The 17,382-nt window shown below is 42.6% G+C and overlaps 1 protein-coding gene and 1 pseudogene across 10 annotated transcripts in view; one reads left to right on the top strand and one right to left on the bottom strand.

The window, feature by feature from the left end:
* Positions 1-17,382, top strand: part of G3BP2 (G3BP stress granule assembly factor 2) — an 86,828-nt gene that overhangs the window by 53,215 nt on the left and 16,231 nt on the right. For 4 of the 10 annotated variants that reach the window (XM_074396282.1, XM_074396284.1, XM_074396287.1 and 1 more), the window contains one exon: positions 15,571-15,689. In XM_074396282.1, the coding sequence (XP_074252383.1) occupies positions 15,595-15,689 (95 nt within the window). In that variant the 5' untranslated portion in view covers positions 15,571-15,594. Of the gene's footprint in view, positions 1-2,178; positions 2,402-2,455; positions 2,598-15,547; positions 15,690-17,382 lie in introns of those variants that run through there. The other 6 variants (XM_074396289.1, XM_074396285.1, XM_074396286.1 and 3 more) reach the window with 4 other exon arrangements.
* On the bottom strand, positions 5,610-6,130 carry LOC141583841 (small ribosomal subunit protein uS19 pseudogene; annotated as a pseudogene).

Raw genomic sequence — 17,382 nt, 5'->3', positions numbered from 1 at the left:
CTAGAAACAGTTTTGCACCTGTGCAGAAGGATACATGGTGAATAATTATAATAGCATTACTTCTAAGAGCTCCAAACTGGAAACACTTGAAGTTAGTCAGCAGTAGGGCATATAAGTAAATTGTGGCAGTTAATACAATGGGAGTATTCTATAGTTTGCCTAAGGGTATGGACTGTGGCGGCAGATTGCCTGTGTTTGAATCCCAGCTCCAGTGAATTGTAGCTGTGTAGTCCTGGGTAAGTTAATTACTTGACCTCTCCAAGCCTGCTTCCTCATCTGAAAAATGGGCATAAAAATAGCAACTACTGGCAGGGTGTGGTGGCTCAGTTCCTTAATCCCAGCACTTTAGGAGGCAGAAGCGAGTGGATCACAAGGTCAAGAGTTCAAAACCAGCCTGGCCAACATAGTGAACCCCCGTCCCTACTAAAAACACAAAAATCAGCTGAGTGTTGTGGCATGCGCCTGTAGTCCCAACTACTTGGGAGGCTGAGGCAGAAGAATCACTTGAACCCAGGAGGTTGCAGTGAGCCAAAACTGTGTCATTGCATCATTGCACTCCAGCCTAAGCGACAGGACAGAGACTCCTTCTCAAAAAAAAAAAAAAAAAAAAAAAAAAGAAGGAAGGAGGAGGAGAAAGAAATAAAGAAGAAAAAGCAACTACTTCATAGGGTTACCTTGAGGCTTAAAGGACTTTATAATTACAAGAATGCCGCCAGGCGCCGTGGCTTACGCCTGTAATACCACCACTTTGTGAGGCCGAGGTGGGCAGATCACGAGGTCAAGAGATAAAGACCATTTTGGCCAACAGGGTGAAACCCCATCTCTAGTAAAAGTACAAAAATTAGTTGGGTATGGTGGTGCATGCCTGTAACCCTAGCTACTCAGGAGGCTGAGACAAGAGAATACCTTGAACCAGGGAGTCGGAGGTTGCAGTGAGCTGAGATCGCGCCATTGCACTCCAGCCTGGAGATAGAGCAAGACTCCGTCTCAAAAAAAAAAAAAAAAAAAAAAAAAAAAGCCTGGTATATAAGTCCAGTATATTAGATTTAAAGGACAGCTGGCATGTAATATATTTTGATGCTTTAAGGAAAAACATCAAGTGATGGTTCGCCCACATATTTTGCATGTAACAAAATCTTTAAGCAGTCTAAAGGTAAAGATAATGTAGACTGGAGGTCCTAGTGTTGACATTACCTCTGCCAATATTTAAGGTATTTGACATACTGTCTTCATGTGCCAAATATTTTTAAATTGCCCTTTTAGGACTGTAAAGAAAACTGATGCAATGTGTATGGCTGCGTCCATCGTGCTTCGTTTGTAAGCATTCATTAATGTATTCTTTCCATTTCTTTGAACATTTTCTCAGCACTGCATTCTAAAATTCCTGTGCTAGCTCAGTGTTCTCTGAAAACACTGCCAGAACTAAGATGCAAAGTGGCTTCCTTGACTACAGGATTTGGCTTGGCTTTTTCCAAGAATCAAGGTCACCAGTGTCTCACCCGGGGGTCAAGTCTAGGCTTAGAGCTAGAATAGGACTGCCATCCTAACATTTCAGGCCTTTTAGCTTTAGTGTGTATTGATATTTAGCAATACCTAAATTCGTAACAAGCACACAAAGAAATAGTCTTTCTCCTCTATAGAGCCCACCTTATATTCTTCCTTTACCTCACGGCCTCTTGGTAGGGCTTAAAACCTTACATTTCCTTGAATGTGTTAAAACAGTGTAGATGAGTTTGGTGTACAAACAGCTGAAATCACTGGCTGCATTTTAAGCTCGTCTACTGCAGTAATCTGCAGACACCTAGTTCAGAGAGATTACTAAACTCCCTCTCTCCCATTAATAAAAGGGACCAGTCTACAAAAGACACAGGGTTGCTGCGAACCAGCTCTCGCTTGCGCGATCAGGAATAAGGGCGGCAGGGCTGGAGCCTCGGGGCAGGAGAAAGGCAGCCTCCTTGTGACGTCAAATCAGCGGACTCTTGTCTTGGCTTTAGGCCGGTTCCGGTTCCCCGGCTTTCCGGGCGCGAGCGTCTACGAGCGCGGCGGCGTACTGCGCGTGCTCCGCAGTGGGACATGGGAAGGTTGGGTCCGGCTCGGGAGGAGATGCGTGATTGGCTGACGCTGTGCTCGGGGGTTCCCGGTCCCTTTCGGCAGGGGTAAAACAATAAGAGGGGGCGGTGGCAAAGGGGGCGGGACGTCCGTGGTCCTTGTCGCTCGCCGCAGCGTCTGGCGCCCGGGAAGAGGTGGTTGAGAGGAAAAACGAACTCGCAGCTCTCCGGCTTCTGAGGCTTCCGAGTTGTCGGAGGAAGGGGGCGGTGAGCAAGAAGAATCCACTGCACCCCGGTTCTCAGCGACTCTCCTGACCTCCGCGCGACGTACCCGCCGCCGCTGTTGGCTGGAGGTGTGTACGGGGGCCGGGAGGGGAGGTTGGTGTGGTGGTCGGAAAGGGACATTCCTTCCCTTCGCGCTCCGCGGCGCGAGGCCACCGTCCGGTGTGTGAGCCCGGGAGCCGGAGGTGTAGCAGCGGAGACATTGTTCTTGCCTGCTCCCTACGCTGCCGTGTGTGCGTGAGAGAACTCGCCCAGCCTTTTCTCCAGGTGAGGGGTGGGAGGCCGCCCGGGAAGGGAGGTGACCCGAGAGCGTCTTGCAGGCAGAGGGCTCCGAGGGCACAGGTGGGGCTGTGGTTTGTTGGGGATGAGGTGGCGAAGTTGGGGGTGGGGGGACGCAGCAGCTCCCGAAAGCGCGCTGATGGAAGCTTAATACAGGAAGTGTGGGAGTAGGCTTTCTGGAGGGGATGTTTTAGGGTGGGTAGCCCACCGTCCCTGTTTCCGAATCGTTTACGACTCTTATTCCTGGTTGCTTGGGAGCTGGGAGGCCGTCGCCGCCCCGCCCGTGGGGGAGGGGAAAAGAGGTTGTGTCGGCGGAGGCAGAAGCGACGCAGATGCGAAAGTAGCGGCCTCCGGGCACCATTTCTGTGCACGGAAACAGAATCCGGGTTTGAAGGCAGTCGCCGCTTCGCTTACCCAGTAGCTAGTGTTCCGTCGTCTTTGATCGACACCCCCTACTCGCCACCGCGGGTTTAATCCGAACGTGTTCGGATACTGTTACTGTAACGTGCGACTTCTTCGTCTCCTTTTTATGCAGACGATCCCTTATTGATCCGGGAATGACTTTTGGGGGATGGGTTACTCTCCTGCTTTTTTAGGGGTGAGGGGGCAGAAAGGAACATAAGCTTCCCTAGATTGTGTTGATTTTGTTAGTGGAATCTGATAGAATTTTCCCTGCGCCTCTAAAAGGAGATTTCTTAAGATGGCCCTGTGCCGCTTTTGGGCGAATATAGATTTGCGTCTACAGTTTCCTGCATAGATCAATTTTTTTTCCCCAAGGCATACCTAATGTTCTAACGGATTTTGGGGGGAAGTGCCTTTTCCTTCCTCTAAAAAAAAAAAAAAAAAAAGCACATGCACTCTTAGATGGAATAGTAAGGTTGTCTTTATCTCCTTTTATGATTGTTGTGGGATATTAACTTGGGTTAAGAGACTGATTTTAGGTTTAAGGCTCCGTACCTTGTTTGTTTAGTCTTTCAAACGTTAGCGTTGCAGGTACCTGAATCTAGGAACCATTAACTTATGTCAGGAGAGCCCCGGTACCCCGGGCATGGTGGCTCATGCCTGTAATCCCAGCACTTTGGGAGGCTGAGGCGGGCGGATCGCCTGAGATCGGGAGTTCGAGACCAGCCTGACCAACATGGAGAAACCCCGTCTCTACTAAAAAATACAAAATTACTAAGGGGTGGTAGCGCGTGTCTGTAATCCTAGCTACTTGGGAGGCTGAAGCAGGAGAATCACTTGAACCCAGGAGGCGGAGGTTGCAGTGAGCCGAGATCGCATCACTGCACTCCAGCCTGGGCAACTCCGTCTCAAAAACAAAAAACAAAAAACAAAAACAAAGGAAAAAGAGCCCCGGTGTGGTAGAGTGGAAGATGATGGCGTTTCTTGTCCAGCTCCATATTTGGCAGTTAATACAGCCTTAGGCATGTGAGCAAAGTTTCTAAGTAAACATTTGGTCCTGTTAGCATCCAGTGGCCCTTTTGATAATCCAGGGTTCCTGGTTTTAGGAAATACACAATATGATGAGTTTGATACTCTTAGGATTGAATTATCGTTTCTTTAGCAACATTTACATTTTTTCTTAAATTTTTAAGATACTCTTATGGGTCTTTATGTTACAATTCTAATTCTGAAAAGCAGTCAAGGAATTGTAGAAATAATAAGGACCTCGAATGAATTGCTTATGAAGAGCTGTCATAGTTCAGATTGTTTGATATTCAGGGTAGAAATATTAATAGTGGTGAAAAAACATCAAGAGTGAACCAGAATGCTAGTGGGATGGATGGGGATCAGGATTAGAAGGTAAAGAAGAAAACAAGTCATTTGATAATTTCATAGAGGAACTAACTTAACTGAGTGTTCAGTTAGCAGCTGAGCAGTTGATTTGTCAGCAGGCAACTCATGGTTTGAAGAAAGTGTTGGCACTGAGTCTAGGTTCTTAACAACTTCCTTATCCTGCAAAATTGTCAGTGTTTATTATCCGTTATTAGGACTGAGCATTTTCCCCCTAAATTGCTTTAAGAAGACTTTCCACATATTTTGAGTGAATATGGAGACAGTGAATGACTCCTTTTCAATATTGATTTTGAAAGGCACAAACTAAAGTGTTGCTTCTGAACTTAGATACAGTAGAATTTAAGGGACAAACATAACCTAGTTACTCTCCACTGGTAAACAGTTGTTTAATATCCGATAGAATAAATTGGTCCAGCTCCCTGGCCTACCTTAAGAAGCAGTGGATTTAGTTTCTTGACCTTTGTGTTTCAACTTTCTAATTTCCAAGTATTTCACCCTATTTCAAAACCATAGGTATATTGAGAATGATTCTTGGATATTCTATTACTGTCCTGCTGTATTCCTTTGCTTTTCACCTTAACAGTTTCGCATAAGCTAACAGTTGCTTGTTAGCTTTTTGTATTGTTGGAAGAGCTGGCTGCTCTTCCAAAGTGGTTGTTCCTAACCAAAGTGTAGTGCAAACATCACTGGAGTCAGGAGACCTGATTTCAAATCCTCTTTTTACTGTAACTGAGGGACCCCAAACACCTTTCCTTAGGCTATTTAAACATTGGTTTCCTTTTCTGTAAATGAAGATAATACTCTCCTTTTTTTTTTTTTTTTTGGAGACAGAACCTCCCTCTGTCACCAGGCTGGAGTGCACTGATGCAATCTTGGTTCACTCAAACTCTGCCTCCTGGGTTCCCCTGCCTCAGGCTCCCAAGTAGCTGGGACTACAGGTGCACACCACTATGCCTGGCTATTTTGTGTTTTAGTTGAGACAGGGTTTCACCATGTTGGCCAGGATGGTCTTGATCTTCTGACCTTGTGATCTGCCTCAGCCTCTCAAGAGTGCTGGGATTACAGGCATGAGCTACCACTCCCGACCCCCAATAGTCTATCTATTTTAAAGACCAAAAGAAAAATAGTAGGTTAGTTGTTAAACTTTAAAACATAGTATAAAGACATGCTTTATTTTTGTGAACAGGATTTCCATTTATTTGTTTATTTTTTATTTTTTGGAGATCTGTGTGCCTTTATTAGCGGAGCCACTTTGAGGGGTATGAAGCGGAAGGATTGGGTGGCCCCGATGCCTGGCCGGCCGTGCTTCATGGGCTTGTAGGTGATGAAGAACTCGCCCAGGTAGTGGATAAGTATCTCCGGCTTGATCTCCACCTGGTTGAAGGTCTTGCCGTTGTAGACGCCCACCATGCTTCCCACCCTCTGGGGCAGGATGATCTTGTCCCATGGGTGGCACTTCCTTTTTGTCATTGCGCAGGCACTTGAGCAGCGAGTGTTGCTTCCGCCGTAGGCCCGGATTCAGCCGCTGCAGCTGGTGTGCACTGTACAGGTGCATCATCTGTTTGTAGGACATGTTCAGCAGCTGGTCCAGGTCCACGCTGCGCTAGGTGAACTTGCAGAAGGTCCGCTTCTTCTGCTCTACTTCTGCCATCTTGCCAGATCCTTAGAAAAGCTCCATTTCTTAATGCTTGGGCACTTTTGATAGCTTCTGAATTTCAAAACTAGCCTCCCTCAGCTTCTGAGAAGGACGAAAACAAAACCTTTGGAGGCTGAAAAAGAGATTTAATCTGTAACTTAACTTTTGTTATTTATTTGTACTGCTGTGATTCTTAGATCTTGTTTGTGAAGCTTTCATTCAATGGCGTCCCACAGAAGATTGAAGATCATTGCTTTAAAAAGGTATAGTGTTCCTTAGATTGTTCAAGTCACTTTAAACAAAGACAATCTGGAATTTCAGGAAGTTCCAGTATTAATATGCATTTAGCTGTTGAAAATGGATATAGTCTATGGTTCAATTAAAATAAACCTGACTAGTTTGAGCCCAGCTATGAGTGAGGGACTCCAGAGAGGTAAGGGGAGATAAGTATCCTATAGTGGAGATAAACTGTGTCTTAGCACCCACATAACCTTTGGTAACAGTGTCTGGTAAAGAGAACTGCATCCTATTAGTAGAGGTCGTATTCTTTTTATAAGAACTAATATCAGGTACTTACAACTCGACTCACTGCAGCCTCTGCCCCTAGGTTCAAGCAATTCTGCTTCAGCCTTCCAAGTAGCTGGAATTGCAGGTGCCCACCACCACACCTAGATAATATTTTTGTATTTTTAGTAGAGATGCATTTTTGCCATGTTGGTCAGGCTGGTCTTGAACTCCTGACCTCAGGCAACTCACCTATCTTGGCCTCCCAAAGTGCTATGATTACAGACAAGAGCCACCATGCCTGGCCTTTTTTTCCTTTTGTAGTTTCTGGTACACATATAGTAGCCATAAAATAAATGTTGAAATGAATTTATGTTGTCTAACCTGTTTACCCAGCTTGTGGATTGGAATGAATGAAGACAAAGTCCCAGAGAATGAAATTGCGGAGAATAATATCAAGTGATTAAAATATTTGTATAGAATTTGATACAGGAATGAGAAAGTATAGTAAGAGATAAATTTGAGAGGTTGTTTATGACATTTAAAGTCAGACTGGATTTGTGTAGGGCTTTAGATGCCAAAGTGAATGCAGGTATTTGGATTTTACTCTGTACAGTGTATACTACACATGATTCAAGGGCTTGAAAGACTTTTGAAGAATAACTAAAAGGTCTTCCAACTTCTGGGTTGTAAGGATTTCACAGTTGAAATGGCAAAGCTAAAAGGGGAGAAAGTCGCTTACAACTGAGCTTTCAAGTTGAGAAGATTATGACACTTAACAGAAATAAGGAAATAGCTTTCTTTGTATGAGGTGTGTGTGTATTGGGACATATGTAAGTCATGCCTAGGTATTTAGTATGTGGTGACAAATGTAAAATTTGAACTTATGGCATAGGCTAGATGATACACATTTAGATAGACCTGAAGCTGAAATTGACAGGTTAGAAGACAGAACCTTGAGAACTTCTGTGTTTTGATGAGAAGGAAAGTTTGCCTTATAAAACTCTAGAAGAGTTAGGAGAAGGCAGTCAACATTGATAATGCAGACAGGTGGAAGACTGAGAAGTCACTGGATTGTTGAGAAGAATTTTGATGTTTCCAGAGAATTGCATTCAAGGGAGAGCTGAGTTACAATATTTGAGAGGGTAGGAGAGAGGAAGAAGATGAAGACTGGTGTATAATTAATAACTTAGGGCAGAATACGATCAGTAAACTGCCATGATAAGGCCAAAAGTACTTTAAGAGTTGAGTTTTATTTTGTTTTGTTTTTAGATGGAGTTACGCTTTTATTGCCCAGGCTAGAGCACAATGGTGCAGTCTCAGCTCACTGCAACCTCCACCTCCCAATTTCAAGTGATTCTCCTGCCTCAGCCTCCCGAGTAGCTGAGATTACAGGCGTGCTACCCCGCCCAGATGGTTGTTTTTTTTTTTTTTTTTTTTTAAAGTAGAGACAGGGTTGCACCAATGTTGGCCAGGTTGGTCTTGAACTCCTAACCTCAGGTGATCCACCTGCCTCGGGTTCCCAAAGTGTTGGGATTAAAGGCATGAGCCCCTGCTCCTGGCCTACTTTAAGAGTTAATAGAGAAGAGTTGTATTCTGTTGAGGAATTCAGTGGGATTAGAAAGATTTTCAAGGGGACAGGATTTTTGATGGGCCCAGATAAATGCATAGGGTTTCAATCACTGCAGATAGGAAGATGTGGGATGAGTATTGAAGGCGTATTCAAAAGTTCTGCTTCTTCTTAACAGACTTTTAGGATCTCAGTGTTGGAATGGCCTACTCTTACTTTTTTGGATGTATGGACTCCTTTTTATGCAAAATCATTCATTTGGTCTCTGGAATACCTGTAATGACTGGCTACTCGTTAAGTAGCTGTATTTGACATTTGGACAACTTGAATTAATGAGTTTGGTTTTTGTCGTTCTTTTGTTTTTTAATTTTTTTAGATGCAGTCTCATTCTGTTGCCCATGCTGGAGTGCAGTGGCTGCACACCACCATGCCTGGCTAAGTTTTGTATTTTTAGTAGAGATGGGACTTCACTGTGTTGGCCAGGCTGGTCTGTAACTCCTGACCTCGTGATTTGCCCACCTTGGCCTCCCAAGGTGCCGGGATTATAGGCATGAGCCACCACACCCAGCCTTGAATTATATTGAACCCAAATCTACCTTCCTATAATTTATATTCACTAGATTCAGTTAGAATTTTCAGTTCATTTTAGATATTACATCTACATTAACATAGCCTGAGATTGATTGTTTTGGAGGCAGCCCCATTATACTAGTGATTCGCTGAACTTTAAATGGTAAACCAAAGAAATGAAGTGTTTTTTACCTAAAAACTAAGAATAATAAAAAGCTTTTGTTATTTATTTGTACCACTATGGTTGAAAAACATTTCAGTCAAAGTTCAAGGAGAGTGATAACTTTGGCATAAGTTACTTTGAAATTGAGGAAATATAAGTACATTGTAGGATAATGAAGCTCAGTGTGACTTTCTTATCTAATCTGCATGTATGTCTACTAGTGGCCAATGCTTCACTTCCCTCTCAATGTGTATTAACAGATTAAGAGCCGGGCGAGGTGGATCACAGAGATCGAGACCATCCTGGTCAACATGGTGAAACCCCGTCTCTACTAATACAAAAAAATTAGCTGGGCATGGTGGCGCGTGCCTGTAATCCCAGCTACTCAGGAGGCTGAGGCAGGAGGATTGCCTGAACCCAGGAGGCAGAGGTTGCGGTGATCCGAGATCGCGCCATTGCACTCCAGCCTGGGTAACAAGAGTGAAACTCTGTCTCAAAAAAAAAAAAACACACACATTAAGAAAATATGGGGACAAATGACATAGAGCAATTAGAGCTGACGTACAATGTGCTTCAGGAATTAGTCTAAGCAAATACAGAGAAAACTTTTTTTTTTTTGAGGCAGAGTCTTGTTCTGCTGGAGTGCAAAGGTGTGATCTCAGCTTACTGCAACCTTCACCTCCTGGGTTCAAGCCATTCTCCTGCCTCAGCTTACCGAGTAGCTAGGACTACAGGTGTGTGCCACCACACCAGCTAATTTTTTGTATTTTAGTAGAGACAGGGTTTCACCATGTTGGCCAGGATGGTCTCGATATCATGACCTCATGGTCCACCTGCCTTGGCCTCCCAAAGTGCTGGGATTACAGGCGTAGCCATCTTGCTCAGCCCAGAGGAAACATTTTAGGAAACAGGAAAGAATAAAAGATTCTAAACCAATTAGCTGGGCATGGTCTTGGGCGCCTGTAATCCCAGCTACTCGGGAGGCTGAGGCAGGAGGAATCATTTGATCTGGGAGGCCAAGATTGCAGTGAGCCAAGGTAGCGCCATTGCACTCCAACCTGGGCAACAGGGCAAGACCGTGTCTCAAAAAAAAAAAGAGAGAGAGAGATTATGATGAAGATTCCCTTCAATTTTAGGTACAGTAGGTAGAGTTGGAGAATGCCTCTAAAGTAGTTCAGGTACTGTAAATAGTAAGGGAAGCGCTGGATAATCTTTTTTTTTTTTTCTTCTTATTTTCTTTTTTGACATGGAGTCTCTTGCTCCGTCCAGGCTGAAGTGCAGTGGTGCAGTCTCAGCTCACTGCAACTTCCACCTCCCAGGTTCAAGCAATTCTCCTGCCTCCACCTCCTGAGTAGCCAGGACTGCAGGCTCGTCCCACCATGTCTGGCTAATTTTTTCTATTTTTATTAGCGTCTGGGTTTCACTTTGGTAGCCAGGATGGTCTTGATGTCTTGACCTTGTGATCTGCCTGCCTGAGCCTTCCAAAGTGCTGGGATTACAGGCGTGAGCCACTGGTAATGTTTTCAGTTGACAAGTAAGAGACGGATTTGTTCATGAGAGCCTTATCTGTCTGTGTAGAGCTAATGTATCAGAGAAAATGTTACATTGTATGTTCCTGTGTGAGATTCTCCACATTTTCATTTATCAGTGGAAGAATTGGGGTTTGATACATTATATTTCACTTTCTCTAAAAATTTTGATTGTTAGGTGAGGCTAACAACCACCTCAATGAAAATCATGATTATCTTTGAAGGTGCTGGAATCTAACAACCTTCTGAAGATTTCTTTTTATGTATAAATATCCTTTAATCTTGGCTTATTTTTTTTTTTTTTTTTTTTTTTTTTTTTTTTTTTTTTTTTTTGGAGACAGGTTCTCATTCCTATTACCCAGGTTTGAGTGCAGTGATGCCATGTTGGTTCACTGCAGCCTTGACTTCCGGGCTCAGGCAGTCCTCCCACTTCAGCCTCCCGAGTAGCTGGAGCTACATGTCCATACCACCACGCCTGGCTAATTTTTTGTATTTTTAGCAGAGATGCGGTTTTTAGCAGAGAGACCATGTTGCCCAGGCTGGTCTCGAACTCCTGAGCTCAAGAGATTTACCCATTTTGGCCTCCCAAAATGTTAGGATTACTGGTGTGAGCCACTGCACCTGGCCTTCTTGGCTATCTTTATAGAACTGTATAGTCATGTAGCCTTGACCAGGGGATTGTTTCTCAATATGTAAGTTAGGAAATCAAGATCCAAAAAGGTCATGATTTTTCTTTGCCATAGATAGATGGTTAAAACCTTTTACTTAGACCTGGCACGGTGGCTCAGGCCTAGCACTTTGGGAGGCCGAGGCAGGCGGATCATGAGGTCAGGAGTTCCGAGACCAGCCTGGCCAGCATGGCGAAACCCCATCTCCACTAAAAATACAAAAAATTAGCTGGGCATGGTGGTGCACGCCTGTAGTCCCAGCTACTCTGGAGACTGAGGCAGGAGACTCGCTTGAACCCGGGAAGCAGAGGTTACAGTGAGCCGAGATCACGCCATTGCACTTCAGCCTGGGTGACAGAGTGAGACTTGGTCGCAAAGGAAAAAACAAACACCAAAAACTTTTACTCACTCCCAACATTCAGAATTTTGTTTTGTTTTGGTAAATTTTTGAAAGAAATTGTTGGAAACAGATGCTTGATGCTGCAAAGAAAAAAATCAGCATTGAGAGAAACAATATCTCAGCAACCAATTTTTGCTTACTGTAGGAAGGGTACGCTCGCTAGCCATCTTGCCACAAAAGTACAACAAACAAAGGAAAAGCAGACATATTTATTCCTTACACATTCGGGGTTGTCCTTACTGATGAGTCTGATCTCCAGTGGCTGGAGCCAGACCTCACACTCTACACTAAAACCTGATTGGCTAACATCTTAAAACTTTTTTTTCTTTTTTTTGAGACCGAGTCTTGCTCTGTTGCCCAGGCTGGAGAGCAATGGCATGATCTTGACTCTCTGCAACCTCTGCCTCCCAGGTTAAAGCAATTCTCGTGCCTCAGTCTGCCAAGTAGCTGGGACTACAGGTGCCCGCCACCATGCCCAGCTAACGTTTCTATTTTTAGTAGAGACAGGGCTTCACCATATTGGCTAGACTGGTCTTGAACTCCTGACTTTGTGATCTCCCCACTTCAGCCTCCCAAAGTGCTGGGATTACAAGTGTGAGCCCCTGCAAATTCCCAGCTTAAAACTGTTCTAAACAAGTAAAAGCAATGGAGAGTCAGGACATAGCTGTGAGCACATCCAGCACAAATATCTTGGTTAAAGTACAAGGACATAGAATGTATATTATGTACCTGTTTAAGCGTGTCTAACAACTACATAGGATAAGGCTTAACAAAGAGTTATTAGCACACTTAGGATGTATTCAAAGAAAGGAAACTTTGAAGAGGAACTTTTACTTCCCACAGAAATGGAAGGTCCCGAATCTAGAAATTGATTACCTGTAAGGTGCTTTGCTATGAAGAATAAAAAGGGCACAATTTATGTAATCACATTTATTCTGAATGTATAATTTGGCCTTTTTCTCAAACTTCTTACCTACACTGGCTGTACATGAGTTATAAATGTGAACTTTACATTACTAACTCAATTTTCAGGCTTATTTCCTGCAACTACCCAAACAACATTGTTTGAGGTTGATCTCTAATAGTCATTTTCTGGTTGATTTCTATCAAGTATGTTTTGGCTCTCTAAATTCTGAGTCACTTCATATCAGAAGTATGGTTAAAGAAGTAACCAATACAAATTGTTGAAACACTGTTCTCTGAGTAAATCTTCATTTTGTTTTACCATTCCTGTGGGAGCCTCCTCTGCACCTTAATAAAAAAGCTCGACTTTCTTTATAACTTGTTATATATACCTGTTTCTTTAGATTTTACCAGATTAGCGTTTCTTTACTTATTTACTATTGAAGTTAATTTTTCAAGTTAACTGCCTTCTAATAATCTAGTAAGTATTAATTTATTGAGTATTGGTAAATCTTAATGCCCTTCCCTGTCTCTCTGTTCTAAATTGATGATATCTTGGTTATGATACTTCAGTGACCATGTAGATAGTGGGCAATTTGAAGCTTTTTCTGAACCTTGTTATAACGAATCTTTAGAGTATTTTGACCTGTGATACAGATACATGTATTATGTACCATTTTATTTTGTTTTGAGAAACAAATATGTGACAAAAATGATAGGTCAGTATCTACTTTGTGAATATGATGGGAAATTTGGAATAAACGGCAACAGTGTTCCTGTAGAAAATCTGGAACTCCAGAGAGAAGAAAACAGTAATCCTCAAACCCAGAAATTCCTAATCGTATTTTTGTCACTATCAATTTGAAGGAAACTATTTTGTGTATAATTATTTTATTCAGAGAGTAATGTAGTACTTCCCCATGTTTTAGTATTATTTTACCATCAATTTTTACAATGTTAAAATATATGTAAGTTCCATATTTTAGTTATCTTGTTAAATGTTACTAGGTAAGTGTACTGTTCCTTACCCACCGTCATTATTTAAAATGAAAATGTTAAGTTGCTTAGCTCTGTCTGTGTGTGTGTGTGTGTGTGTGTGTGTGTGTATTTGATATAGGGTCTCATTCTGTCACCCAGGGTGGAGTGCAATATCTGGATGTAAGCTCACGGTGCCCTCCTGGGCTCAAGCAGTCCTCCTACCTCAGCCTCCCAACTAGCTGGGACTACAAGTGTGCACCACCACGTCTGGCTAATTTTAGTCATGGGGTTTGCCTTGTTGTGCAGGCTGGTTTCTAACTCCTGACCTTAAGTGATCCGCCAACTTCAGCCTCCCAAAGTGCTAGGATTATAGGTATGAGCCAGGCCTAGTGCTTTGTTACTTTAAATGTAGCACGTGTGAGTCCTTTTTGCATTAGAGTAGTTACCCTTATTGGGAGTTTTAAGTTTTGTGGAAAACCAATGACACCTGAAATGTCAGTATTTGGATCTGCTTTGTGAATTAACTATTTTTTGGAGGCAAGTGAGGAATTATAGAAAATTTTAAGCATATTTGTAAATCAAGCTTTTGGTTTTTTTTTCTTAAGACGGAGTTTTGCTCTTGTCGCCCTTGCTGGAGTGCAGTGTCAGTTTCGGCTCACCACAACCTCTGCCTCCCGGGTTCAAGTGATTCTCCTGCCTCAGCCTCCTGAGTAGCTGGGATTACACCTGGCTAATTTTGTATTTTTAGTAGAGACGAGGTTTCTCCATGTCAGGCTGGTCTCGAACTCCCAACCTCAGGTGATCCACCGCCTCAGTCAACCAGAGTGCTGGGACTACAGGTGTAAGCCACGGTGCCCAGCTTTTTTTTTTTTACTTTCAAGTGTAATAGGAAAGGATGCTTGATTATAGTTGGTCTTTTAAAAACAGGTTATATTTCATATTTTTTTCTCCTTCTAACCTCCAGTTCCTAATGTCATAATTTTGGCTGTTCTGGGGACTATATTCTTACAGTAAATGATAAAAAGTTTTATTTGGGCAGGTGCAATACCTCACACCTGTAATCCCAGCACTTCAGGAGGCTGAAGTGGGAGGATCACTTGAGGCCAGGAGTTCGAAACCAGTCAGGGCAACATAGCAAGACCTCATCTCTGCTAAAAATAAATTTTAAAAATATTAAAAAATTAGTCAGGTGTGGTGATGCATGCTTGTAGGCCCAGCTACTCAGGAGATTGACAGGGGAAGATCGCTTGAGCCCAAGTCTGGCAATTGAGACGGCAGTGAGCCACGATTGCACCACTGCACTCCAGCCTAGTAACAGAGTGCGACCCTGTCTCACGAAACAAAAGAAATTGTGTTCATTTTGTGCTAGTTGTCCTTGGTGGTTTTAACTTTTGAGGCACGATATCATAGCACCTAACCCATTCGGTTAAGTTTCTAGTTTGCTTGTTTATATTTCTCGATAGACTATAAACTCCTTGAGGGCTAGAGACAACTTATCTTGTTCACCAGAGTATTTCATTTACTATAAACAGGATCTCATTTAGTTAGATGCTTAATTAGTGGAAAGAGAGATTAGAGAGACATAATATCAAAGATAAAAAATGATTAGTTCTCTAAGTACTGAAGTTACAGCTGGTGATTAATCATTGTTACTGTTTTGAAAATGATGAAATTAATTCCCAGAAGGAGAGAGAACACAAAAACGCAAGTCATGGTGCTTTGCCATGAGTGTTATCTCTGAGTCTTAACTCGGCCCCTCTGCCTTGCTTCCTAGGATAAAATCACTGGAATCCAGGAATGTAGTAGATTTTGGTCCCCAGAGGAAAAAGGCAATGTGAATGGAGGGACTTGTATGTAGTCTGAGGCAGCATTGAATTCTGTTGGGGATAAGAACGAACCAAGATGCTAGTTCCCTCTACTGAGGGGTAGGGAAATAAAGAGACAAAGGGAGATAACAAACGTTAGCGGTTACCTTAGGGATAGTAGTTAGGAATGTGTTGTTTTGCTGTTGTAAATTACTTTTTAATAATGGCATTAATTTTGTTCCCATTTATATGGCTAAGAAAATTTATTTCAGGCTAGTCTGATCGTAGTGGCTTATTAGAACTTATTAACATTAGTGTCACTAAAATTGGTATACAATTCCCCACTGCTAAACTTGACTGGCTAAAAAGAAAATTTATTTCATGGTGGTTGATGACAAAGGTGACTTTTTAATAGTTATTCTGTGTTTGCTTCCTCAGCATTTGACATTGTGCAGCAAAGAAATGGTTATGGAGAAGCCCAGTCCGCTGCTTGTAGGGCGGGAGTTTGTGAGGCAATATTATACTTTGCTGAATAAAGCTCCAGAATATTTACACAGGTAAACTTTAAACAAATAATTTCGTGTTTTTATTTACTTTTTTCTTGCATATGACTACATATATTTTGCATTTCTTGTCTCCTTATTACCCGACAGTATTTTTGTAAACTGTATTCAATATTTTATTCATTTGATGGCAAAAAGCATTTTTAACTGCAACTCACAGTAACAAAAACACGTCATATTCTAGTATATAACACATTCATACCTATATATGCACACACTTATATGTACTCTAGAATTTTATTTTTAGAGTCAAGTCTTGCTCTGTCACTCAGTCCGGAGTGCAGTGGTATGATCATTGCTCACTGTGGCCTCAAACTCTTGTCCTCAAGCGATCCTTTCAGCTTGCAGCTTGCCTTCCCAAAGCACTGGGATTATAGGCATGAGCCACCAAGCCCAACCTTTATTATTTCGTTAAAAAAAAAGGCCGGGCGCAGTGGCTCACGCCTGTAATTCCAGCACTTTGGGAGACCGAGGTGGGCGGGTCATGAGGTCAAGAGATTGAGACCATCCTGGTCAACATGGTGAAACCCCATCTCTACTAAAAATACAAAAAATTAGCTGGGCATGGTGGCGCGTGCCTGTAATCCCAGCTACTCAGGAGGCTGAGGCAGGAGAATTGCCTGAACCCAGGAGGCGGAGGTTGCGGTGAGCCGAGATCGCGCCATTGCACTCCAGCCTGGGTAAGAAGAGTGAAACTCCGTCTCAAAAAAAAAAAAAAAAATATTGGGGGTCAGGTGCTAGAGAACTGTATAAGGTTTACATGAGGCTGGATGCAGTGGCTCACGCCTGTAATCCCAGCACTTTGGGAGGCTGAGGCAGGTGGATCTCTTGAAGTTAGGAGTTAAAGACCAGCCTGTCCAACATGGTGAAGCCTCATCTGTACTAAAAGTACAAAAATTAGCTGAGCGTGGTGGCAGGCCCCCTCTGTAGTCCCAGCTACTCAGGAGGCTTAATGCAGGAGAATTGCTTGAACCTGGGAAGTGGAGGCTGCGATGAATACGAGATCACGCCACTGCACTACAGCTTGGATGACAGAGTGAGACTCTGTCTCCAAAAAAAAAAAAAATCTTGGGTTTGACCAACTAATGGGTTCCAATATGTGAGGGAGTTTGGGGGAAGATACAGAGTTAATACAGCCTTTTGATACCTGAAATTGGTCTTTTCGTGATACTGGGGTTTTTGTTTTCTTTAGTGGCCAAGAAAAACCCAAAGTTTAAAACAATAGGGTTGTACGCCATCATGTTTAAACAATAACAGACTTCTATTTTAGACCTAACTTATTTAACCAATGTCTTTCTTAATGAAAGTTCAGGTTGTTGTAATTTTTTCACTTGTGATAAGCAACACTGTAATGAATATCCTAAAAAATGCATTATTTGTGCACCTTGCTAGTTTTTTTCTTACTTTCCTGAAAATTCATGCATCAAAGGTATGAGTGTTCTTGAGGCTTTTCATGTGTATATACACAGATACACAGATATACACACACACACACACACAGAGCCAAATTGTTCTGTATAAAAGTTTGCCAGTAGTACATGAGAGAAAATAGTTTAAATCTGAAAATAAGAGTAGTGGTTAAAAGCATAGACTCTTGAGTTAGACTGACTGCATTTTTGTCTTGGCTGCCCCACTTGGTAGGTATATATTACCTTAGGGGGCAGTTCATTTAACTTCTTCTGAACCT

Source organism: Saimiri boliviensis, chromosome 3, assembly GCF_048565385.1.
Source record: "Saimiri boliviensis isolate mSaiBol1 chromosome 3, mSaiBol1.pri, whole genome shotgun sequence".
Taxonomy (NCBI): domain Eukaryota; kingdom Metazoa; phylum Chordata; class Mammalia; order Primates; family Cebidae; genus Saimiri; species Saimiri boliviensis.
This window is presented reverse-complemented; position numbering and strand designations above follow the sequence as displayed.